Source organism: Urocitellus parryii, chromosome 4 (assembly GCF_045843805.1).
Source record: "Urocitellus parryii isolate mUroPar1 chromosome 4, mUroPar1.hap1, whole genome shotgun sequence".
Classification (NCBI taxonomy): Eukaryota; Metazoa; Chordata; class Mammalia; order Rodentia; family Sciuridae; genus Urocitellus; species Urocitellus parryii.
Genome location: NC_135534.1, coordinates 46,586,175 through 46,605,876, shown reverse-complemented (window position 1 = coordinate 46,605,876; position 19,702 = coordinate 46,586,175). Strand labels below are relative to the sequence as shown.

At 48.0% G+C, this 19,702-nt stretch overlaps 1 protein-coding gene across 1 annotated transcript in view; it reads left to right on the top strand.

The window, feature by feature from the left end:
• Positions 1-202: 202 nt before the first annotated feature.
• Otog (otogelin) overlaps positions 203-19,702 on the top strand; it is a 73,246-nt gene continuing 53,746 nt past the window's right edge. The window contains exons 1-17 of the mRNA XM_026399023.2: positions 203-299; positions 740-800; positions 963-1,023; positions 4,343-4,418; positions 5,338-5,430; positions 5,560-5,714; positions 7,791-7,909; positions 9,341-9,546; positions 10,556-10,686; positions 10,932-11,038; positions 11,442-11,551; positions 11,919-12,047; positions 12,872-12,980; positions 13,267-13,313; positions 13,775-13,920; positions 17,150-17,282; positions 18,171-18,348. Of these exons, the coding sequence (XP_026254808.2) occupies positions 203-299; positions 740-800; positions 963-1,023; positions 4,343-4,418; positions 5,338-5,430; positions 5,560-5,714; positions 7,791-7,909; positions 9,341-9,546; positions 10,556-10,686; positions 10,932-11,038; positions 11,442-11,551; positions 11,919-12,047; positions 12,872-12,980; positions 13,267-13,313; positions 13,775-13,920; positions 17,150-17,282; positions 18,171-18,348 (1,958 nt within the window). The remainder of the gene's footprint in view (positions 300-739; positions 801-962; positions 1,024-4,342; positions 4,419-5,337; positions 5,431-5,559; positions 5,715-7,790; positions 7,910-9,340; positions 9,547-10,555; positions 10,687-10,931; positions 11,039-11,441; positions 11,552-11,918; positions 12,048-12,871; positions 12,981-13,266; positions 13,314-13,774; positions 13,921-17,149; positions 17,283-18,170; positions 18,349-19,702) is intronic.

The following is a 19,702-nucleotide window of genomic DNA, read 5'->3' as shown; positions in this document are numbered from 1 at the left end:
TGAGCTTGGCTGTCCAGTCACTCTAAATCTGGGAGGAGCCAAGATCTTGGGAGGAGGGTCGGGGAGGGAGCAGGGACACAGGAGCTAGTCAACAAGTAGTGTGGAGTGGAGGTGTAACCTGCCTTGCTGTGTGAGATATCTCGGAGCCCACGGAGCCGGAGCCAGAACCAGCGCTCAGGCTCTCGAGTTCCCCTGCGTCCCTATGGGATTCCCGACGCCCATGCTCTGCCTGCTACTGGCTTGCATCTGGAGGCTCCAGGGTGAGCCTGCTCTGGAGTCCCGGGAGGTGCAGCCTGTCGGTGAGAGGGATGTAGACAGGGGAGGCTAGGGCTGTGGGAACTTTTAGGGAAGCAGGTTGTGCAGGTTGGAGAGAGGGTGGAAGGAGAAGGTCTGATTTGAGGGAGGGAGGGCAGGGGATCCGGAAAGAGGGGAAGCTTTCCGCAAGAGAAGCAAGTTTATGGCACAGAGGAAAAAGGGTTTCAAGTGAGACTGGGTGGAAGACTTGAACTGGGGTTCAAGAAGTGGAAAGAAGGAGGGAGACCCTTTCCTAGAAGGGTCTCAGGGAGCTGGAAGAAGGACTTGAGAAGGCTGCAGAGAGAGAGAGGGAGAGAGAGAGGGAGAGAGAGAGACACTAAGGGAATGCCACGTGATGCCAGAGGGGCTTCCTAGTAGGTGGGGAGATGGTGGTGGGAAACCCAGAAAAAGGGATGCAAAGCCCCCCATAATCTTCCCTCTCCAGCTGCAGCAGCCACACCTCGGGCAAGTGCAGAGCTGCCGCCTGAGCCAGCCGGGGGACCCAGGTAAGTAGGCACATGATCTAGTCACCCCACCCACTGCTCCCATCCCTATTCCTGGTCCAGGTGGCCCTAGGGGTTAGCATGCAGAATGGGGTGTGCCTGGAGGGTGAAGGGAGGTATGGTCATCCTAGCCCCTAACCCATGCCAGGCTTGGTTCTCATTTAGCCACAGCTACCAGGAGGTGACCCTTGCAGCAGGGAATGCCACAACAGTGATGGGAAGCCAGGTAAGAGGACCTGGGAATAGGGTCTTCATTGGGCAGCGGGTGTATTTCTGTCTAGATGGGAGGCTGCCAGGGAACTCTGTAGATACAGGAGGACTGTCTTGGGAATTAGAAGGGAACAGATTCCTGGTATGTGTCTGAAGTGTAAAAATCCATAAAACACTTTTATTCCCATTTTCCTAATCTCTTGGGCCCCTGAATCCAGTTGTGAATTTTTTTGGCAGGGGTGGGCACAGCTGAGCTCTGCCCTCCTATAGGTGAAAGCAGGCAGGTGAGGCTCTAGGAGAGTGAAGTTCTCTTTTCCCTGTCTGCATTGCAAAGGCCCTCAACCCTGTCATAGGCCCCTCTCCATATGCTGTACAGTGCCCAGGAATACTGCCTGAGAAGCTAGCAAAAATAGGGCCACCTGCTGGAGGTTGCAGGGAAGGATTGATTGAGACGTAGAACCCTGAGCTACCGTCCTTTGAGTCATGACCATTTCCTTGATCCATCCTCCTGGATCCTCCTCATTTGTGGGAGAGGTGGTGGGGATTGTTTTCTCCCTTTGCCAAACTTTGTTGGCCTCTGGATTAGGGATTCAGGTTTTCTTTTGAATTCCAGTGTACATTGGTCTCCTTTTTTTTCCTACAACCACAGACATGTTAATACATTCAGCCCACCTGTGGTGTCATTCCCTAGAATGGCTTGAGTCACAGCTATGTACACCACCCAAATGAGCATCTCTGGGTGACCAGTTGGGCCAGCATGTTGGGGAGCATCATTTATAATAGAAAACAATGAGACCCAGCTATCCACCTTTTGGAAATAGGTACAAAGGCCTAAGGTGGGCTGAGGTGGGCTGGGGTGAGCTGGGGTGGGGCACACTTTTTCTATAATGTGGATTTGCTAGGTGTTTTACTTCTCCTTTACCTGCTCTTCCAGGCTCCAAGTTTTAGAATTGTAGTCAGATACAGTTTGAGTAGAAAAGGTGATCCTACAATGAACAGATGAACTCAAGTCTCCTGATTGAGCCAGGCTTGTCCCTCTGCTCATGGGTTTCTAGGAATCCACATATTTTAGTGGGAAAATGATCCTTACCCAGACATCTCATTCCTCGATGGACTTTCATCCTTCCTAGTTTCCTGGCAGCCTCCCTCCCCTTTTCTTATGGAAAGGCACAAACATCTGAACCAGGTGACCTGGTTTCTCACATTATTCAATAGAGCAATAAGTAGTTTGAATGGCCTTACTCTAAGGTGACTAATGGTGTGTGGGTCTGAGCTCCCTGTACCAGGGACACTTCCAGGGCTCCTATCTGGAATGCCCTCATCTGCAAGGAATTAGACATGATCCCAGACCAACAGCCAACTGACCTTGATTTTAAGTCAGTCCAGCTTCTTCAGTGTTCAGGCATTTTCCAGGTAACTGATGTTTTAGGCCAGCAGCTTCATGAATTTGAATAAGAGAGAGAGGAAAAAAGAAGTTCATTATTATTTTCAGAAACCTCAATGCAACTGAAGTTTAGCTTGCCTTTCAGTTATCACTACTATAGGCTTCAGACCACAAGGGTGACTGTCACCAGAAGGAATCACAGATATTTTCCTATCGCCTTACACTTGTTGATATCTCAAGATATCATTTATGCTCATTACTACTTCAAAATTTGGGCAGTGATAAGATCTTGTCATTGCATCTGTTAAGAAAGAAGCACAAATATTACTAAAGCACACACTTCAATAATACATTTTATAATTATATTATAGTACATTTGATTTCCTTTTTAATCTTAGGTTTTATTTGATATATTTGAAAACATTACTCTGAGAAGGTGTCTACATAGTCTTCACTAGATTGTTAAAGGGGCTTTTGGCATAAAACTAATTAAGAACCCCTGAGTTATCCTGAAGATGAATCATTTGGACAGAATTTAAAGACTACTCCAAAAATGGCTTTGGGTCATGGGTTGTCTTATCCTCACAATATGAGTCTCAGAGGCCACATCTAAGGTGGGGGTGAAGTGTGGAGACACAAACAATGAGCTTAATTAAGAGCTCTTCAGGGGCCAAAGGAGGATGGTGGCTTTACCATTTCCTGTTTCCTGTGGTCTCCAAGGGTCTTTAGGGTAGGTTGCTACAGGTGGGAAGCCTGACCCCTAAGGCTGATCTGGTCTCTGGGTCAGGACTGCTGAGAAGACCCAGAAGGTACCAAAGGATGGTAAGAAACCTGGCAAAAGATGGGTCAGTGACCTCCCAGATACTCAGAAGGACAAGGAGAGGGAGGGTATGAGTGTTAGCGTGTGAGGCAGAGAGACTTCAGCTGCTAAGAAAGGAAGGGCAGAGAGCTGGGGCTGGGCTCCTGGGACCAAGGCTTCTGAATATTTGCTATGTTTCAAGTCATTTGCTGGAGACCAGGGGTTCAGCCCCGGGCATGCAGAGATGCCAGTGAGGGGGGAAGACATAGAGATCAACCCACAGTGAGGTTTGTGGCTGGTTGGTCCTGAGAACAAGAACGTAAGCTCCATGCAGGGACTCTGTCTCTTCACTGCACCTAGCTCAGTGCCTGGAACATAGTTCTGGGTACTTTGTACTGATGAGGAGGCTGAATCTCTAAGAGGGAGCCCACTGTGTTGGTCCTAGTCCCAGGTGACATTAGACCCCTCAGACTGAAGTTCTGAGAGGTCAGGTGTCTGGTCATCTAGTGTGTGGCGAGTGACACTCATGATGCTCAGGACTGTCCTTTCAGGTGGTTTATGTCTGAAGAGACCATGTGCCGGGAGTGGTCTGGAGACTAGGCATTCTGAGCCCTGCCTTGCTGTCTCCTCAGATCTGTGGTCTTAGGGAGAGTTCTAACTTGGAGCTGAGTTCCTAGAACAATAGTTGGATCCCTGAGGTCTGGCTTTCTCTGCTCTTGGAAAAGCCCCAGGGGAAGGTGGGATGGGGAGGGGTGTGGTGCTTCTTATGTTCCTCACCTCCGCCCCCTGTTTGTTCTCCCGACAAGGGTTTCTGTGTGGGGCTGTAGAGGGCAGAAGGCTTCCTGTAGAGGGGGAAGGAAGGGGAGACTAGGGCATAGAGTGGGGGTATGTTCAGATTTTGGGCATCACCAGGCTCCCCCAGATGTCACTTTAAAGGGTCTAGAACAGTCCTGGGTCTAGAATATCCTGAAAATTCTCTGGTACCTCTCAATGGTGGCCAGGGGAGGTAAATGGCTTTAGCACTACACCAAGGAGCAGGGGAGCTTCCTCTTTACAGATAATGAACAGAAGAGCTGTGACCTCCAGGAAGCCCACCTAGGAGCTGGCCCTGAGGTCAGGCCTTCATTGTCCTCCCTATCCTGTCTCTAAAAGGAAGCTGAAGCCCTCAACTCCTTGGCCAAGTCTTCCTGGGAAAGGCGGCTCCATCGGGCCAAGTGTGCACCATCTTGTAAGTGGCACCCTCCCTGTAGTCTACAGGCTGTTTGTGACAGGTTCCTGACCCATGAGAAATTTAGAGGGCAGGAAGGGTCTTCTCTCTGGCCTCCTGTGACCTCTTTTCCTGACTCAGGTCTCTCTACACCTTCCCCATTGGCCTCCAATGCCACTCTGCTTTCTCTTCCTACCTGAGGAGAGTTGCATCCCAGGGCCCTGGGGCTCCCCTCACACCGTCTGACTCCAGTGAAATTGGGCTTCTTTTCAGTGACTGGTTTTCTCTCCCCTTCATTCTATTTCTGTGCCTTCTTTCTACTTCCAGTGGCACTGCTCTTCACTATGTCCTCTCACCTGTCCTGTGTCTATGGTCCCTCCCCTCGCCTGTCTCATGCCTGGGCCTGCCCCCATCACCTGTTCCGTGTCTGTGGCCTATCCTCCAACATCATGACTGCTTCCTTCACCGCACTGTTCTACTCTGCTTCCTCTTCACCTGTGGCCTTCTTACTACAAGCTTCCCATAAAAGGGCCTCTCCCCTTTTCTTGGCCTCTGCCCCTGCCCTGTGGAGCACTGAGGAAGAATACTACCTGAGGATCTTCCAGGCAGTCTCTCCCTGCTCACTCCTCATGCTCCATTTTCTCAGTTTTGCTCCCTTGCCTGCCCGCCAGGATTTCAGCTTCGGGAATTGAAGGCCTGACAGCCTCGGGGCCTCTTGGTGCATACTAAAGGCAGAGCCTCTGCCACCTCACCTGGCCTGCCTGCTAGGGAGTGGGCAAGGCTACAGTCTGAGGTATCCCTCGAGGGCCCCATTCAGGCCAGTTAAGAAATATTGGGACTGTCTGGGATGAGGACCTGATGCCCAGCACAAGAAAGTGTGTATCACTGGGTTCTGCCCATCTTGGCTCCATTGGGAGGTGACTCAGTGTCTCCCTTGCAGATTTGTTCTCCTGCTTTAATGGGGGCGAGTGTGTGCACCCAGCCTTCTGTGAGTGTAGACGCTTCAATGCCAGTGGACCACGCTGCCAGATGGGTGAGTCTGGGCTGTACCCTTAACCCCTGGCGGTGGGTGCTGAGGCCTGCTGGGCTGAGGGGAACTCACCAGCCTCTAGCCTGATGCCCAGCACAGCTGTGCAGAGAAGCTCTCTTTCCCCTGCCTCAGTGTACAATGCTGGCCCTGAGAGGGATAGTATTTGCCGGGCGTGGGGGCAGCACCATGTGGAGACATTTGACGGCCTCTACTACTACCTCTCTGGGAAGGGCAGCTACACGCTGGTGGGGCGCCATGAACCTGAGGGGCAGAGCTTCTCCATCCAGGTGAGGTCTCCCCTGCCCTGTCTGTCCAGAAAGTTCTACCAGTCCCTGGTGGGTGGGGAAACCTGGGCTCTGCTTGTGTTGGAGAACCTGGCACCCTCCTGTTCCCATCACAGCCAGCTGCAGCCCAGGGAGTCTGCACCTAGAAGGGGACATGGCTCCACAGTTCTTGCTCGCCTACTGAGTCTCAGCTGTCCCCTGGCTATTCATTCATTTACTGAAATATTTGAGTGCTTCTGGACTCTTTTCTGGGTACAAGGTTTGTGGGTGGAAGGCCCCGAGAACAAGGACTTTCTTGTTCTTGGAAAAAACAGACATGAAATGAAGTGAATCATTTCACATACAACTGGGCACCAGACGGGACATTTAAGTTGGGATCCGAAGAAAGAATTAGAGTTAGCAAAAGGGAGAGCAGTGGGAGTGGGGATGGATAAGAAGACATTCTAGGCAAAGGAAATTCCGGGTATTAAGGGCCTCAGATAAAGTGCATGGTGCCTCAGAAGAGATGTTGGAGGTCTCAGATGACTCCATTTAGTCACTAACTCTAAAGAGACTAACCAGATGTGCTGCCTTTCCAAGCTGGTAGAGGAGCCCCTCTCTGGGTTAACATGACCTTGCCATTGCACATCTCTTACAAGGACTGCTTCTGGGTTTCATCCTCTACCAAATACTTCCTAAGCTAGGAGCCATGTTTTTTGTTTGGTTTTTCCAGTGTCTGCATTAGTGTTCAGTAAAAGCTTGTCAAATATATGAACATACGTGTGAGAGGCACTATTTTGCAGAGTTGATTTCCTTGCCACCCATATGTTGAGTGAGGAGTCACCTCCAGGCCAATACACCTGCCTGGAGAAAAATCTACCTGGGAACCTGCTCTGCCTGAGGGCACCTTGGTCTTTAGGGCTAAAGGGTTGGGGGTTTGGGGAGATCCTAGCACTCAATGTCACCCCCCTGCCAGCTGGGTATGATCCTTCTGCCTCAGAAATAGTGTACCAAAAGGCTGCCCTGGAGGCCATGTGCAGGATGGGCTGGGTGGTGACCAATTTTCCCCTCTCTGCCTTGGGGTATCACGCATCAGAGTTTTTCATGACTGTCATTTCATGATGGATATGTTACAATTACTTAGATTAATGGGGTGCCACACATTGATGGATTGTGAAACAACTTAATGAGTTACACCTAGCATTTACAAAAGAGAAAGAAAATGTAAGAATGCATTAACCATTAATGTGGATATTAATTTTAAACTTTGTTTTACTTATATATATATGTATGTCTTACTCTGGGTTCTGGTAAAAAATGCTTAGTAAACTGTTAATTAGAACTTGGGTGGCTTTCATAGTTCCCATTTTTTAGTAGAAGGAGCTTGAGCCTTTTTAACCACATCTAACAGTCATCTAATGGAAGGTTGGTTCCTGGGAAGGGTTTCTGCACATGGCAGGAAGACACTGTCACACCTTTTCCCTAAGCTCTGGGAACCCTACCCTACCCAGTGGGTTTATGGATTCTGAAGGGAACAGAGAAAAGGTATGTGTGACTAACAGCATCAGAGTGATGTGTGTGCCTCTGTGTGTAGGGGAGCTGTCTCTGCGTGCCAGGGGTATGGGGAGGGGAGTGCAGTGTGCTTATGGCGTGTGCACTGAAAGTGTCCTGTGAGTATATATATGGGTGTGTGTGACTGTGTTTTGTATGCATGTGGAATGGTGTGAATACATAATCAGCCTTCAATCTGATGGGACAACATGGAAGATAAATAAAACTGTCCACAAACAGGGAGATGATCTGTACAATGGTCTGAAGTGGGCCCTGGAATCCAATCCATGCAGACCTGGTTTAGAATCCTGTCTCTACTATTTGCAAACTGTGTGTTCAACCTTAATAACTCCACCTTTAAAATGCAGATAATCATAGCTCCAACCTCCCTGTGGTGCTGTGGGGACTAGGAGAGGTCATAGAGGAAAGGTGCTTGGCCCACAGGGGTAGGCAATCAGACCACATTAGCAGAAGCTCAACAAAGGAGTGCCACTCAGGGCCAGGACTGTAGCAGGAGCCTGTGAACTGGTCTTTGAACCCTCTGATCAGGTGCACAACGACCCACAGTGTGGCTCCGCCCCCTACACCTGCTCAAGGTCTGTCAGCCTCTTCCTTGCGGGTGAGCAAGAGATCCATCTGGCCAAGGAAGTCACCCATGGAGGCGTGAGGTAACTATGACTCTTCCACTCTGAGCCATCCTCCATCCCTACACTGGGAAGGGGACCATCTGCCCTTCTCAAGCCTAAAGGAAATTATTTTCAGGGGACAAAGAACACTTTCCACCATCAGGGCAGAAGCTTGCTGTTGGATTAACTGGGTTTCAGTAGGGTTGGAAGGAAGTTGAGTCTTTCATGGTTTTCTGCAACCCCTAGACTCGGTGGGTTTCCAGACGGCAAATTTTCACAAGATGGCAGAATTTTCTAGAGATTTGGGTTTACTACTATAAACATACTTAATTTTTTTTCTTTTATAATTTGATGGAACTCTCCCCAAATGAATCACACAGTTTCTGCCTCCTCTGAGCAGACTACACCCATTTTCACACTTTTCTGATGATGCAAGGTCATTTTGAATGTTGGTTATCTTGCTAGGCCATCAGGGATGCCCCAGGACCACCTGAGGGGTGAAGACTCTGCTCTCATACTAAATTGCCCCAGACTGTGGTTCTGTCTCAATTCTTTCTTACTTCCCTTGCTGTCCAATGTCACTTCAGATTGCTGCCAGAGGGGCTCTTCCTATTTTGACTTTTGCCCCATCTGTATCTCTTGCTTCAGATCTGGAAACTGGGTACCCAAATTTTATGAGGCTGAGAATAAGACTAAGACCCTAAGCTTTCTGCTGTAAATATTGGACTGACATTTAGATCTTTTCACTGGTTAGGCACTACTTTTGTTTCTCTTTTCTGATTTCCAGCTGGAGTGAAAATTGGCAAATTCTAGATTGGCTAGGGTCCCTGTACCAGTAAAACTGGGAAAGTGATCAGGAGTGCTAAAGCTCTATGTCTTTTTTTGGTCTCTCAGTTTTCTCCCTCTCTTGGCTTCTAGACTTATCACTATGTTTTTGCTCCCCATTAAAATAAATAAACAAATAAATAAAGTAGAAGTCCACTTTATATCTGCTTTCCTGTCTGGGAGAAAGGAGGTGGCAAATTCAATCTCTCTAAGATTTATCCTTGCCAGGAAAATTGCAATATTGAAAATGCTTTTGCCAGGTATGTTGGTGCATGCCTGCAATCTTGGCAGCTTGAGAGGAGAGGCTGAGGCAGGAAGATCTCAAGTTTGAGGCCAGTCTCAGTAACTTAGTGCAACTGTGTATAAAAATTTAAAAAAGGAAATTAAAGGAATGTCATTCAATTGTAGCATGCCCTCAGGTTCAATCCTGAATACCAGAACAGAGAGAGAGAGAGAGAGAGAGAGAGAGAGAGAGAGAGAGAGAGAGCCCTCTGAAGAGTAAAATGCCTCTTCCAGGCACATGGGAATTCAGGGGAGAGATATTGTGGGAGCTTCAGATCATGGAGTAGGGGATGGCTGGTCCTTTGGTTAAAGGATAGGGTCGTAGAGATATGTGGACTCCCTGAAGCTCTGTGCTATGCTCTTCAGGGTCCCACTGCCACATGTGATGGGGAATGTGCGTCTGCAGAGGCTTGCTGGCTATGTCATTGTGCGGTACCAGTCAGCCTTCACACTGGCCTGGGATGGCGCCTCAGCTGTCTACATCAAGATGAGCCCAGAGTTCCTGGGCTGGACCCAGGGGCTGTGTGGAAACAACAATGCTGACCCCCAGGATGACCTGATGACCAGCTATGGTGAGGTGCAGGGCATGTGATTTCTGAAAGGCTTTGGTGGGAATGGAGACTGGGTCTGGCTGGGAGGGCCTGGAGGGGACCTTGGGTCATGGTCATAGTGTTAAGGACCCAGTGGGAGACCAGGGACCTCTTGCTAAATGTGTGGCCTTAGGCATGTTCTCAATACTCTGACCTCAGTTTCTTCACTTATAAAATAGTCATGATAAGAATTCCTACTCAGGTTATGTGCAGATCTAATGAACACTGTCCAGGTGGCAGAGAAAGGAGCCGGGGAACAGGGGCCTCGAAAAAGCCAGGAAGAGAAAGGGCCCAGTTAGACCTGAAGGTACCCATGGAGGGATGGGTAGGAAGTAAAAGTGAAGGTCTCAGAGTAAGTCATGGTGGCTCCAGCTGGGAAGGAAAGTGACTCCTTTTGAGCACTCACAATGTGCTAACCAAATTGACTGCATCACCTCTAGTAGTCTTTGTAATAATATCACTGGGGAATTATTTCTCCTTTCTACACATGGGGAATCAGGCTCAGTGAGGTGCAAGAACTTTTTCTCTGTTGGTTGCATGGTATATGCTACTCTGAGTTTGGAGCAGTAGGAAGCCACTACAGGGTCTTGAACATTTTGGGGGGTGGCAGGGGTAACTGGGGATTGAACTCAGGGGCACTCAACCACTGAGTCACATCCCCAGCCCTATTTTGTATTTTATTTAGAGACAGGGTCTTACTGAGTTGCTTAGCACCTTGCTTTTGCTGAGGCTGGCTTTGAACTCAAAATCCTCCTGCCTCAGCCTTCCTGGCCACTGGGATTACAGGCATGTGCCACTACGCCTGGCTGAACATTCTTGACTATTATAGATGAATAGCTTTTCTATGAGAATGGCTCAGCTGGGAAGTTCAGATTGAGACCACAGCTCAGGAGGCTGGTTCTTCAAAACTTCTTACCTATTCCATGGCACCTCAGAGCTCACTGCTCCTCCTACCTCTACCCTCCCTGATTATGTGACTTCTTCCCTACAGGAAAGATGACAGATGATGTAGCTGAGTTTGTGCACAGCTGGCAGGAGCTGCTCCCCAACCACCCTCCAGGGCCCACAACCTCCTCCCTTCCTCGCCCACCATGCCTACAGCAGACCCCAGGAGCCATGCAGGTCTGGGCCCTAAGGAGAGTCCCCCCACCTCAGTGCCAAGCTGTAGTGGGTTTCCTGTCAAGTTCTTAGAAAGCCATTGGCCGCTGGGACCCAGGCAACTGTTGCCATTCCTTCTCATCTCCACACTCCACCTCCTCCTCTTCTCCCTTCAGATGAAGTCAAGGTTCACTAGGGGCTGGTAAAGTGAGGGCTATGTGTAGCTCTTCCACCTTCCAGCCCCAGTTCCTGGCCCTTACTTCATTCAGGGTGTGTATGAGCGTTGTGAGGCGCTGCTACGGCCCCCCTTTGATGTCTGCCATGCCTACGTCAGTCCTCTGCCCTTTGCAGCCAGCTGTACCAGTGATCTCTGCCAGTGAGTGGGAACCAGGAGTTGTGTGGTGTTGGGTTGTGGGGAACTCCTTCCAGTATTTGGGGTGAGGGCTCTGAATGTGGGCCACTGATAATCCCAGATATGCTTCTTAAAGCTCTGGAATTCTCATCTGCCTAGGTGGGGCAGAGCTTCCCCCATTAAACTGAGGCTCCAAGATGGGGTCTGATCCCTTCAGGGTCACACAGCAAGTCAGTGGCAATGCTGGACTGGAATCCAAGTTTCTGCCTTCAATCTAGGGATTTGTATGCCTAGATGCCTCCTCAGCTCCCTTTCAAACTGAGGGGGAGAAGGGGTACCCCGAAGCCCTGGTAGTCTCTACAAGGTGCTTTGCGACTGATGGCAGGTTAGACCTTGTTCCCATGTGACCTTCAATTTCCTTGCACAGATCAGGAAGCGACGAAGCCACCTGGTGCAGAGCACTGGCTGAATATGCTCGGGCATGTGCACAGGCTGGGCGGCCCCTGCAGGGTTGGAGGACCCAGCTCTGGCAATGCAGTAGGTGCAGCCTGGTGGTAGGCAGGGAGGGCTTCAGACAAGCTCTGATGTGGGCTTTGGGTGACATCTTCAGTCCTCCGCTAAATGCTCTGTCCTGCTCAGAACCATAGTCATCAGAGCTTTTAGCCCTGAGGTTCCAACTGCATGTGATGGGAAAACTGAGGTTCAGAGTCAGGGACAGAGGACTGGCCTGTGAGATGAGGCTGGTCTGAAAGCCTCCCAGGCCCTTGCCAATTTCCTGGGCACACAGTGCTCTTTTTGGGACTAGAGAATCAGGAAAAGCAAAAGCTTTGCACTCCCATCCTGGGCCCTGGAGTGAGAGTGGGTCCTGGCAGAGACAACAGGCCACTGCTCCCTTCCTCCCAAGCCGTGCACTGCAAAGAGAAGGCCTTTACCTACAATGAGTGCATTGCCTGCTGCCCTGCCTCCTGCCAGTCCCGGACGTCCTGTGTGGACAGCGAGATTGCCTGTGTGGATGGCTGCTACTGCCCCAATGGTATGCTGGCAGAGGTTGAATTGGGATGTGGCAGCAACTTTCTGACCTAGCACAGAAACAGTGGTTCAGAGATGGCCTATTTGTGGAATGAATGAGTAAAAGAAGAAAGGAGCAAACAACTAATAAGTGATGTGGGTGGAACTGTGGCCTCTTCAGACAATCATCTGATTTTATTGGGATATTTAACTTAATTGAGACTGAGCTTTTTACGGTGTGTAGATGAGGATAAGTCATTCATTCATTCACACATGTATTTGTTTAAACAGCTATCCATATGCAGTTACTTTATTTTGTTTTTTATGATGTATAAATTTGCATCACATTTGTAGGGTACAATTCACTTAGCTAGGCAGAGGGTTGAGATAAAAAAAAAGCTATAGGCATTGACTTTAGGGATCAGGATCTGGTTTCAGGGATAAGACACATATCTGACTCTAGTCTAAGGTATGATGTGGTAAAAACCAGCTCGGGGTTCAAACAAGGAGAGAGAGAGAGAGAGAGGAATTCATGGGAGAGGAGGTGAGGGAAGGCTATCTGGAGAAGGTGGTACCTACACTGGTTCCAGATGCATAATAGGCCTTTGAAAGGTGGTGAGGAGAAGCTAATTAGTGTGCAGGTTGGGGGTGGTCCTCTGAGCAGTGGGATTATTACCCAGAAGAAATTCATGTCTGGTCTGAGCTTAGGATTTAGAGGAGATGGTTTGAAAGTGGGCTCAGAAGTGAACACATCTGTGTAAGGGATCTTTATTGCAGGCCCTGGGAAACTATAAATGGCTCATGAACAATGGCAGAGGTGACTTAAGCAGGCCTTTGTTGTTGCCCTAGGGCTGATCTTCGAGGATGGGGGCTGCGTGGCACCAGCTGAGTGTCCCTGTGAGTTCCATGGGACTCTGTACCCACCTGGCTCTATGGTGAAGGAAGATTGTAATACCTGGTCTGTATCCACTGCCTAGAGGGAGGGGCCTGAGGTGGCTGGGGCTTTCTGTCAGGGCTGCCCATCTGAGGTCTGTCAGTGCTGATGACACAGGGGCATTCACTCAGCTTCTTTGAATCTTAGGGAATCTCACTAGATCCAATCCATAGCAGGTAATTCTCTACCACTCATTTTAGAGATGGGAAGATGGAGGACTGGGAGCAGGAGATCTGTGGCCCTTGCAGTCTCCCAGCAACTATCCCAATCCTGGAGAGGTAACCTTTGCTCCCTGGTCTCTGTGTTTCAGCACGTGCACTGCTGGCAAGTGGGTGTGCAGTACTGCTGTCTGTCCAGGTACATTAGACCCTCACCTTGGACTCTTCCCCCTTCTACTAGTATCACAGATTTTGGGGCAGGGATGTTCCAGGGGCCAGGCCTTCTGGGAACCACTCAGTTCCCCTTGCTTCCTCAGAGCTGCTTTGCCTGACCAGGGAATTGCTCCACTTCTGTCAGAAGGGTGTTATGTGGAGTCCTATATATAGAAGGGCCTTCCTGAGTTTGTGAGACTGAGACTGGTCCCCAAGCTCAGGGCCAGGTCCCCCTCAAAGGGAGTTCCCCAGGTAGAGCTGTGTCTGTCTGAAGATAGCTTTCTGAGGGCAGGTCTGGGTCTGTCCCTGACCAGGACTCTCAAGTAGAAAGCTTCTTACTCTGCCTGATTCTGGAAGATAGAGTTCTGTCTTCAAGCTTGTGGCGTGCAAGACAGAGACAATCCCTTTGGGGTAGCTCCCTTGGGCAGTGGCCTTTCTCTTCCTCAGCTGAGTGCTCAGTGACTGGTGACATCCACTTCACCACCTTTGACGGCCGGAGGTACACTTTCCCTGCCACGTGTCAATATATCCTGGCCAAGAGCCGCTCCTCGGGCACCTTCACAGTGACATTGCAGAACGCCCCATGTGGCCTGGTAAGTCTAGGGTGCCCAGGCTTAATCTTCTAGCTACTCCTGTCCACTAACCCTAGGGAGAGTAGGATTTAGGGGAGGCCCCCAGGTCTTTCCATGGCCCCCTGTCTGTTGCCTCTTTTCTCTGAGCAGAGCCAGGGTAGGGGACTGGGTTTTGGCTCCAGCATCTCTATTGGCTGAGAGTCATTTCCCTTTCCTGGTCCTTGGAATTATAAATTGTATCTAATTCCACTTCATCTTCTCTGCTTCAGTGAATTGTATCTTCAACATTTCCATCATTCATTCATTCATTCATTCATTCACACTGAACAGCAAACACTACTGGTGTCAGAGGTAGTGCTGGGTTTTGGAGACTGGGATGAGTTAGATATGGCTCTGTCCTCCTAGGCCTTACAGTTTGGTGTGTGAAGATGAGGGGCCCCATAACCCACTATGTTACAGCAGCTATGAGAACATAGGGTGGTCTCTATGGAACAACTTTTCATTATTTTTGTTTTACCTGGCATTAGTGACAGGGGGTAAAGTAGAACAGGAAAGGTTTTCTGGAGGAGGTGACCCTAAAGTTATGTCATCCGCCTATGAACATAACTGAAAAAAATGGCCAACTTGAATGTCTGGGGAAGGTGGGTTAACCTTTTTGTGGTGACTACATTGTCCCTCAGCTGAGTGCGCTGAGCCAACCCTGAGAGTCCTAGTCTGGGCTTTGCTCAAGCTCTTCTCTGCAAAATAGGGCAGGGACTTATACTTAGAGCCAGGGCAGCTGTCCCATCCTGCCTCCCTGTTGGCCTTGCTCCAGCCTCCACCCTAAAGGGCCTCCCTTCTCAGAGCAGATGTCAGCTGGATGTGCTCCTCCCTATCCCTGGAGACAAAGGCTGGTCTGGGGATGAGGTAGAGGCCAGGCTTTCTTCCTCTTTGGGCCCAAGCAACTGCTCCCTTCTTCCTACTAGAGAATGCCCCAGCTTGCCCTTGGCTACTGTGTTCCTGGGAGATGGCTTGTCCTCAAAGGTAGGGTCACTCCTTTGCATCCTGTGGGAAGCAAAAGAGGGAAGGCAAATAGACCTCCGGGTTCCTCCCCTTCATGGAGCTCTGGTCTTAGAACATCTGAGGGCTGGGGATCCCTTACTCATCCCCCTGTCAGCTAAACGTGAGTTCATATTCATATTCCAACTCTACTCTATTACCACATGGATCATTCTAGCTCCTTCTCTTCCATATCTGGAAATAGTCACCTCAACAGTGGAAAACCTGACTTTTACCATCCACCATCCATTACATATTTGTTCAATTCCTGTGTATGTGTGTGTGTGTGTGTGTGTGTGTGTGAGAGAGAGAGAGAGAGAGAGAGATTGATTTTCAGAATAATTAACCCATACCTCCAAGGAAAATTACTTGATCAACTAGACTACAGTGATTAGGCACAATGCATTTTGCCTTTAGTCTTATCAACTTATTTGCAAAGTTTCTTAGGTCAATGTCTTTCCTCCCATCTCCTTCAGTGAGGTTATTTTATATTTGTAGTATAGTTCAATTCTTTGGGCACTGCTTCCATCCTTGGATCTTCCAACCTCCTACATGATTTTTAAAAATATGTATTAGTTTTCATTCTTTGTGCTATAAAGTTCTGTTGGTTTTAATAAGTGCAGCCTTCCAAGAATTACATACACTTAAAAAAAAATCTGAAGCCAACAAGAGAGGACCAACCAAATATTGTTGTAACTTGCTTTTGAAGACTGGAGACATTAAGTGATTTCTTTAAGGTTTTAAAGCTTTCAGTAGCATTAGGATTTGAATCTGAGACTTTGACTAATGGGTATAGGATTTCTTCTCATACAACTGACATATACTTACGGGTCCAGAGGATGAGTGAACTGGAAAAAGATGATGTTTTAAATACAATAATTTTGAGTTGTTTCAGGTATTTTGGGTCCTCCAGGGCAGGAACTTGGGAGGATGGTTGTGGATTTTTGTACAATGTTTTTCTGAAAAGTTTTAAACCCTGATCATTTCTTCATTCCACTGCATTTGATTATGCTACTCTATTACACTTTTTCTATAGTACTTAGAATAAAGTTTCCAAATATTACAAGGCTCTGTCTAAGCTGTCCCAGCCCACCACTTGACCCTCATCTTGAACCACTTTGCCCAGTGGGTTCTGGTGCCTCAAGTCTTCCTGTGTTGGGCTTTTGTGTAGGCTCAATACAGGATATTTCCTTCCTCTCCTTGTCTCTTTGTCCAACTAGCTTCTATGCATCCTGTAAAACTCAGCTCAAATGTCATATTTTTGTGTTTCAATTTTCTGACCTGCAAAATGATGTTGCTAGTAATACTAACCTGATTTGATTGCTGTGAGGATTAGGTGAGATATAGAGATTAGATCAGCATCTGAACATAGAAACTCCATATTAAAGTTAGCTGTTATTATATCATAATGATACTATAGAATTAAGGTTTATTACTGTTTTGATTATTTTACATTATTATTGTCATTTCCTAGGATGGTTTTTCCTATTTCCACAGACAAAATCTGGTCCCTTCCTAAGCTTTTCTAACACTTTAACTCTACTTGCAGTACTAATCAAATTTGTAATTACTTATTTAATGTCTGGGTCCTACAGACATTAAATAATCTCCTTGAGGACAGAGAATATATTTGTCTTGTTCGTCACTTTCCTACAAAACTTGGTATAAGTATAGCATGCACATGGAAGGCACTCAAGAAATGAATGATTGCATGGATGTCTTCCTATGGAAGGGAGGTGTGAATGGTCCCAAAGTATACTATCCATTTTGGAGATGGAAAACTGAAGCCTAGAGAATATTAGCTCATTTTTTCCTGCCTGAAATGGAGTGCAGGATGTGACACATGGGAAAAGCTATATATAAATGCCCATAAAAGAATGAAGCTGAAAGTTTGGGGTTGTGGTCAGGTCTGGGCCAGTATTTCCAAGGTTAGAGTTTGGGTTATCTATGTATCATCTCTGTTCATGTTTTTAGGCAACCTGAGAGCTACAATTTTTATTACCCTAGATATTCTACTGACTCTTCCAATTTAAGCATCTGTTTGATCATTCCTCAGATGAAGGCATTTGGTTAGATGATCCCAGATATTCTTTGGGGTTGTCTCTACTCTGAGGAGCCTGCCCCTCAAACTGGACTGGATCTCTGTCCCTGTAAGGCCCTGTTGGGCCAGCAGGGCAAAGAGACCAACCCATTGGCCCTTCTTTCTCTTCAGAACCAGGATGGAGCCTGTGTCCAGTCAGTGTCAGTGATTCTGCACCAGGACCCTCGGAGGCAGGTGACACTGACCCAGGCAGGAGATGTCCTTCTCTTTGACCAGTACAAGATCACCCCACCCTACACAGATGGTATGGCTTAGAATGGTCAAAAGAGCTATTTGGGAACTGACTATTCAGGACTCTTTTTCCAGACTCCTCCAGCCAAAGGAATTGCCAGATAGGGGTGAACTCACATTCTAGTGCCATGGGGATCAGCTAGGGGATACTTTTGTTCCAGAAATGCTGGCTCCTAAAATGTGTCTTTGTCCTCACCTCAACATGACAGTGTTCTTCATAGAAGTATGATGGTTTCTTATGAATGGGGCTCTTTCCCATCCTTATACTTAGTATTCACAAGGGACTTATGCACAGATTGCAGGGAGCTTACAGGGAACACATTTAATGGAAGAGGCAAAACTATTAGCTAAAACATAGAACAATAGACTTTTTTTTTTTTTTAAGGAAAAAAGAAAGGGAGGGAGGAATGGAGGGTGGGAGGCTGGTTGGCCAGTCAAAGAATAGCTATTCAAGATGAAGAGTGGGGATTCACTGGGTGTAAAAGAACCACAGATACGCAAGTCATGAAAGATGTAAAAGCTGTTACAATTGAATCTAAATTTTTAATTTGCTACAATTGAATCTGTAATTTATATTGTAGGCTTCCTGATGACCACTCTGGAGAGAACTGGTGGTTACAGAATTCTCCTTGTGCTCAAGGAGGAAACATACCAGTTCCTTAGGAGAGCAAATTTGTAACTGTTAGTACCAGAAGGCTAAAATAAAAATTTCAGCTCAGGCTGCCTGGTTATCCCATGGTCCTCATTTCATCATTAAACAGGTTTTCTTCAGGGGACCCCCAAACCAACCCTGTGGCTGGGGGGGTCTGCAGCCTGGACTGGACACAGGTACAGGAGTGGGCAGTGGGTGCGGGACTCAATGGCCAGACTTCCTATATCCCCTTTCCGGTTCCATGTCCAGATGCCTTTGAGATCCGCAAGCTGTCCTCTGTGTTCCTGCGGGTGAGGACCAACGTGGGCGTGCGAGTGCTCTACGACCGGGAAGGGCTACGGCTGTACCTGCAGGTGGACCAGAGATGGGTCGAGGACACCGTGGGCCTCTGTGGCACCTTCAATGGCAACACGCAAGATGACTTCCTGTACGTGCCCCTGCCCCGGAACCGGAAGGCAAAGGGGAGACGGGTTCTTTGCGGGAAAGTATCACGGGACACTGCCTGGAAGTGTCTCCTGTGGGCCCTCGCTGTGCCTCATGTGCAGCCTTAACTATTCTTCTATATTTAAATTGAAGTAGGTTCTTTAAAGCACTAGTTCCCAGCCTTCTGTGTGCAGAACAGTCGTTTGGGGGAGCTCCTTTAAATACAGATTCCTGGGCCCCGCTTCTCATGAATGTGACAAAAGGTGGGGCCCAAGAATCTCATTTTTGATAAGCACCACTGAGATTCTAGTACCTGAGATCTATGAACCGTACCTTGAGAAATACTGTTTTTGTAGGGAAGTTTTAAAATTGGGGGAACCTCAGACTGGATTTGATTTGGCTCATGATTTTAACTGACTGTAACTTCATTTAGGTGAGTGCAAGCCCCCCAGTAAGCCAAGGACACCAACATTCCCAGGAGGCTCATATAACCAATATGCCTTTCCTACCTTATGCTTTTGAAGGCTTTTGAATTTGTACCCCACGAATCTTCCCGAATTCAGCTGTTTTGCACTACCTAACAGAATTGAAAGAAAGACTCTTGGAGCTTGGGAATGGACAGGAATAGGACTTTGAGAAAGGAGAACAAAGGAGAGATCTTGGAGCTGAAGGTCCTGGCCATTGGACAATGCAGAAGGAAACATGAGAGGCATTCTTTAACTGAGAATGAGAAGTCAGGTTTTCTGTAGAAAACAAGAACAAGAAAAAGCTGAGAGCTTTTAATGCATGTACATTTAAAAATGTAGCTTTGTTCTCTGTCTTGCCTGGTAGGGATGATGTTAGGGAAGCTGGCCAGGTGGTGGGAGCAGACCTTGGTTTAGCATGTGGGTTGCTTGCCACCCTCCCATATGTAATTTCTGGGTGGGAGTACTATTTTATATAACAGGCGTGCTTTCACTGCCCTGAAGCAATAATGTGGGCATGGTGGGTGCCAGGCATCAGTGCAGACTATGACCTCTCTCTACTCTGCCACCTACACTAGAGTTTGGTGACTCTTGGAGTCTGGTTGTCAGGAAAGCATGCTTGTCACCCTTTCTTCCTTCACGCTCCTTGCTTGACTATTTCTTACCTAGAGAGCCAAAGGCAGAGCCAAGGAATTTTCAGGAAGGAAAGGGAGAGAAAGTCGTAACCTGGTGAGGTTTGGTGCTCTTAATGATGTTCTTATTTCTCTTTTTGACATGAAGATCTTGTGTGGGTGTAGAAGGCAGGCAATATGTGGTCCTAAACTCATTTTCAGATTCTTTTGAATCTTAATGTGTTGCATTTATGTGCATGTGCCCATGTGCCCTTCCATTGTA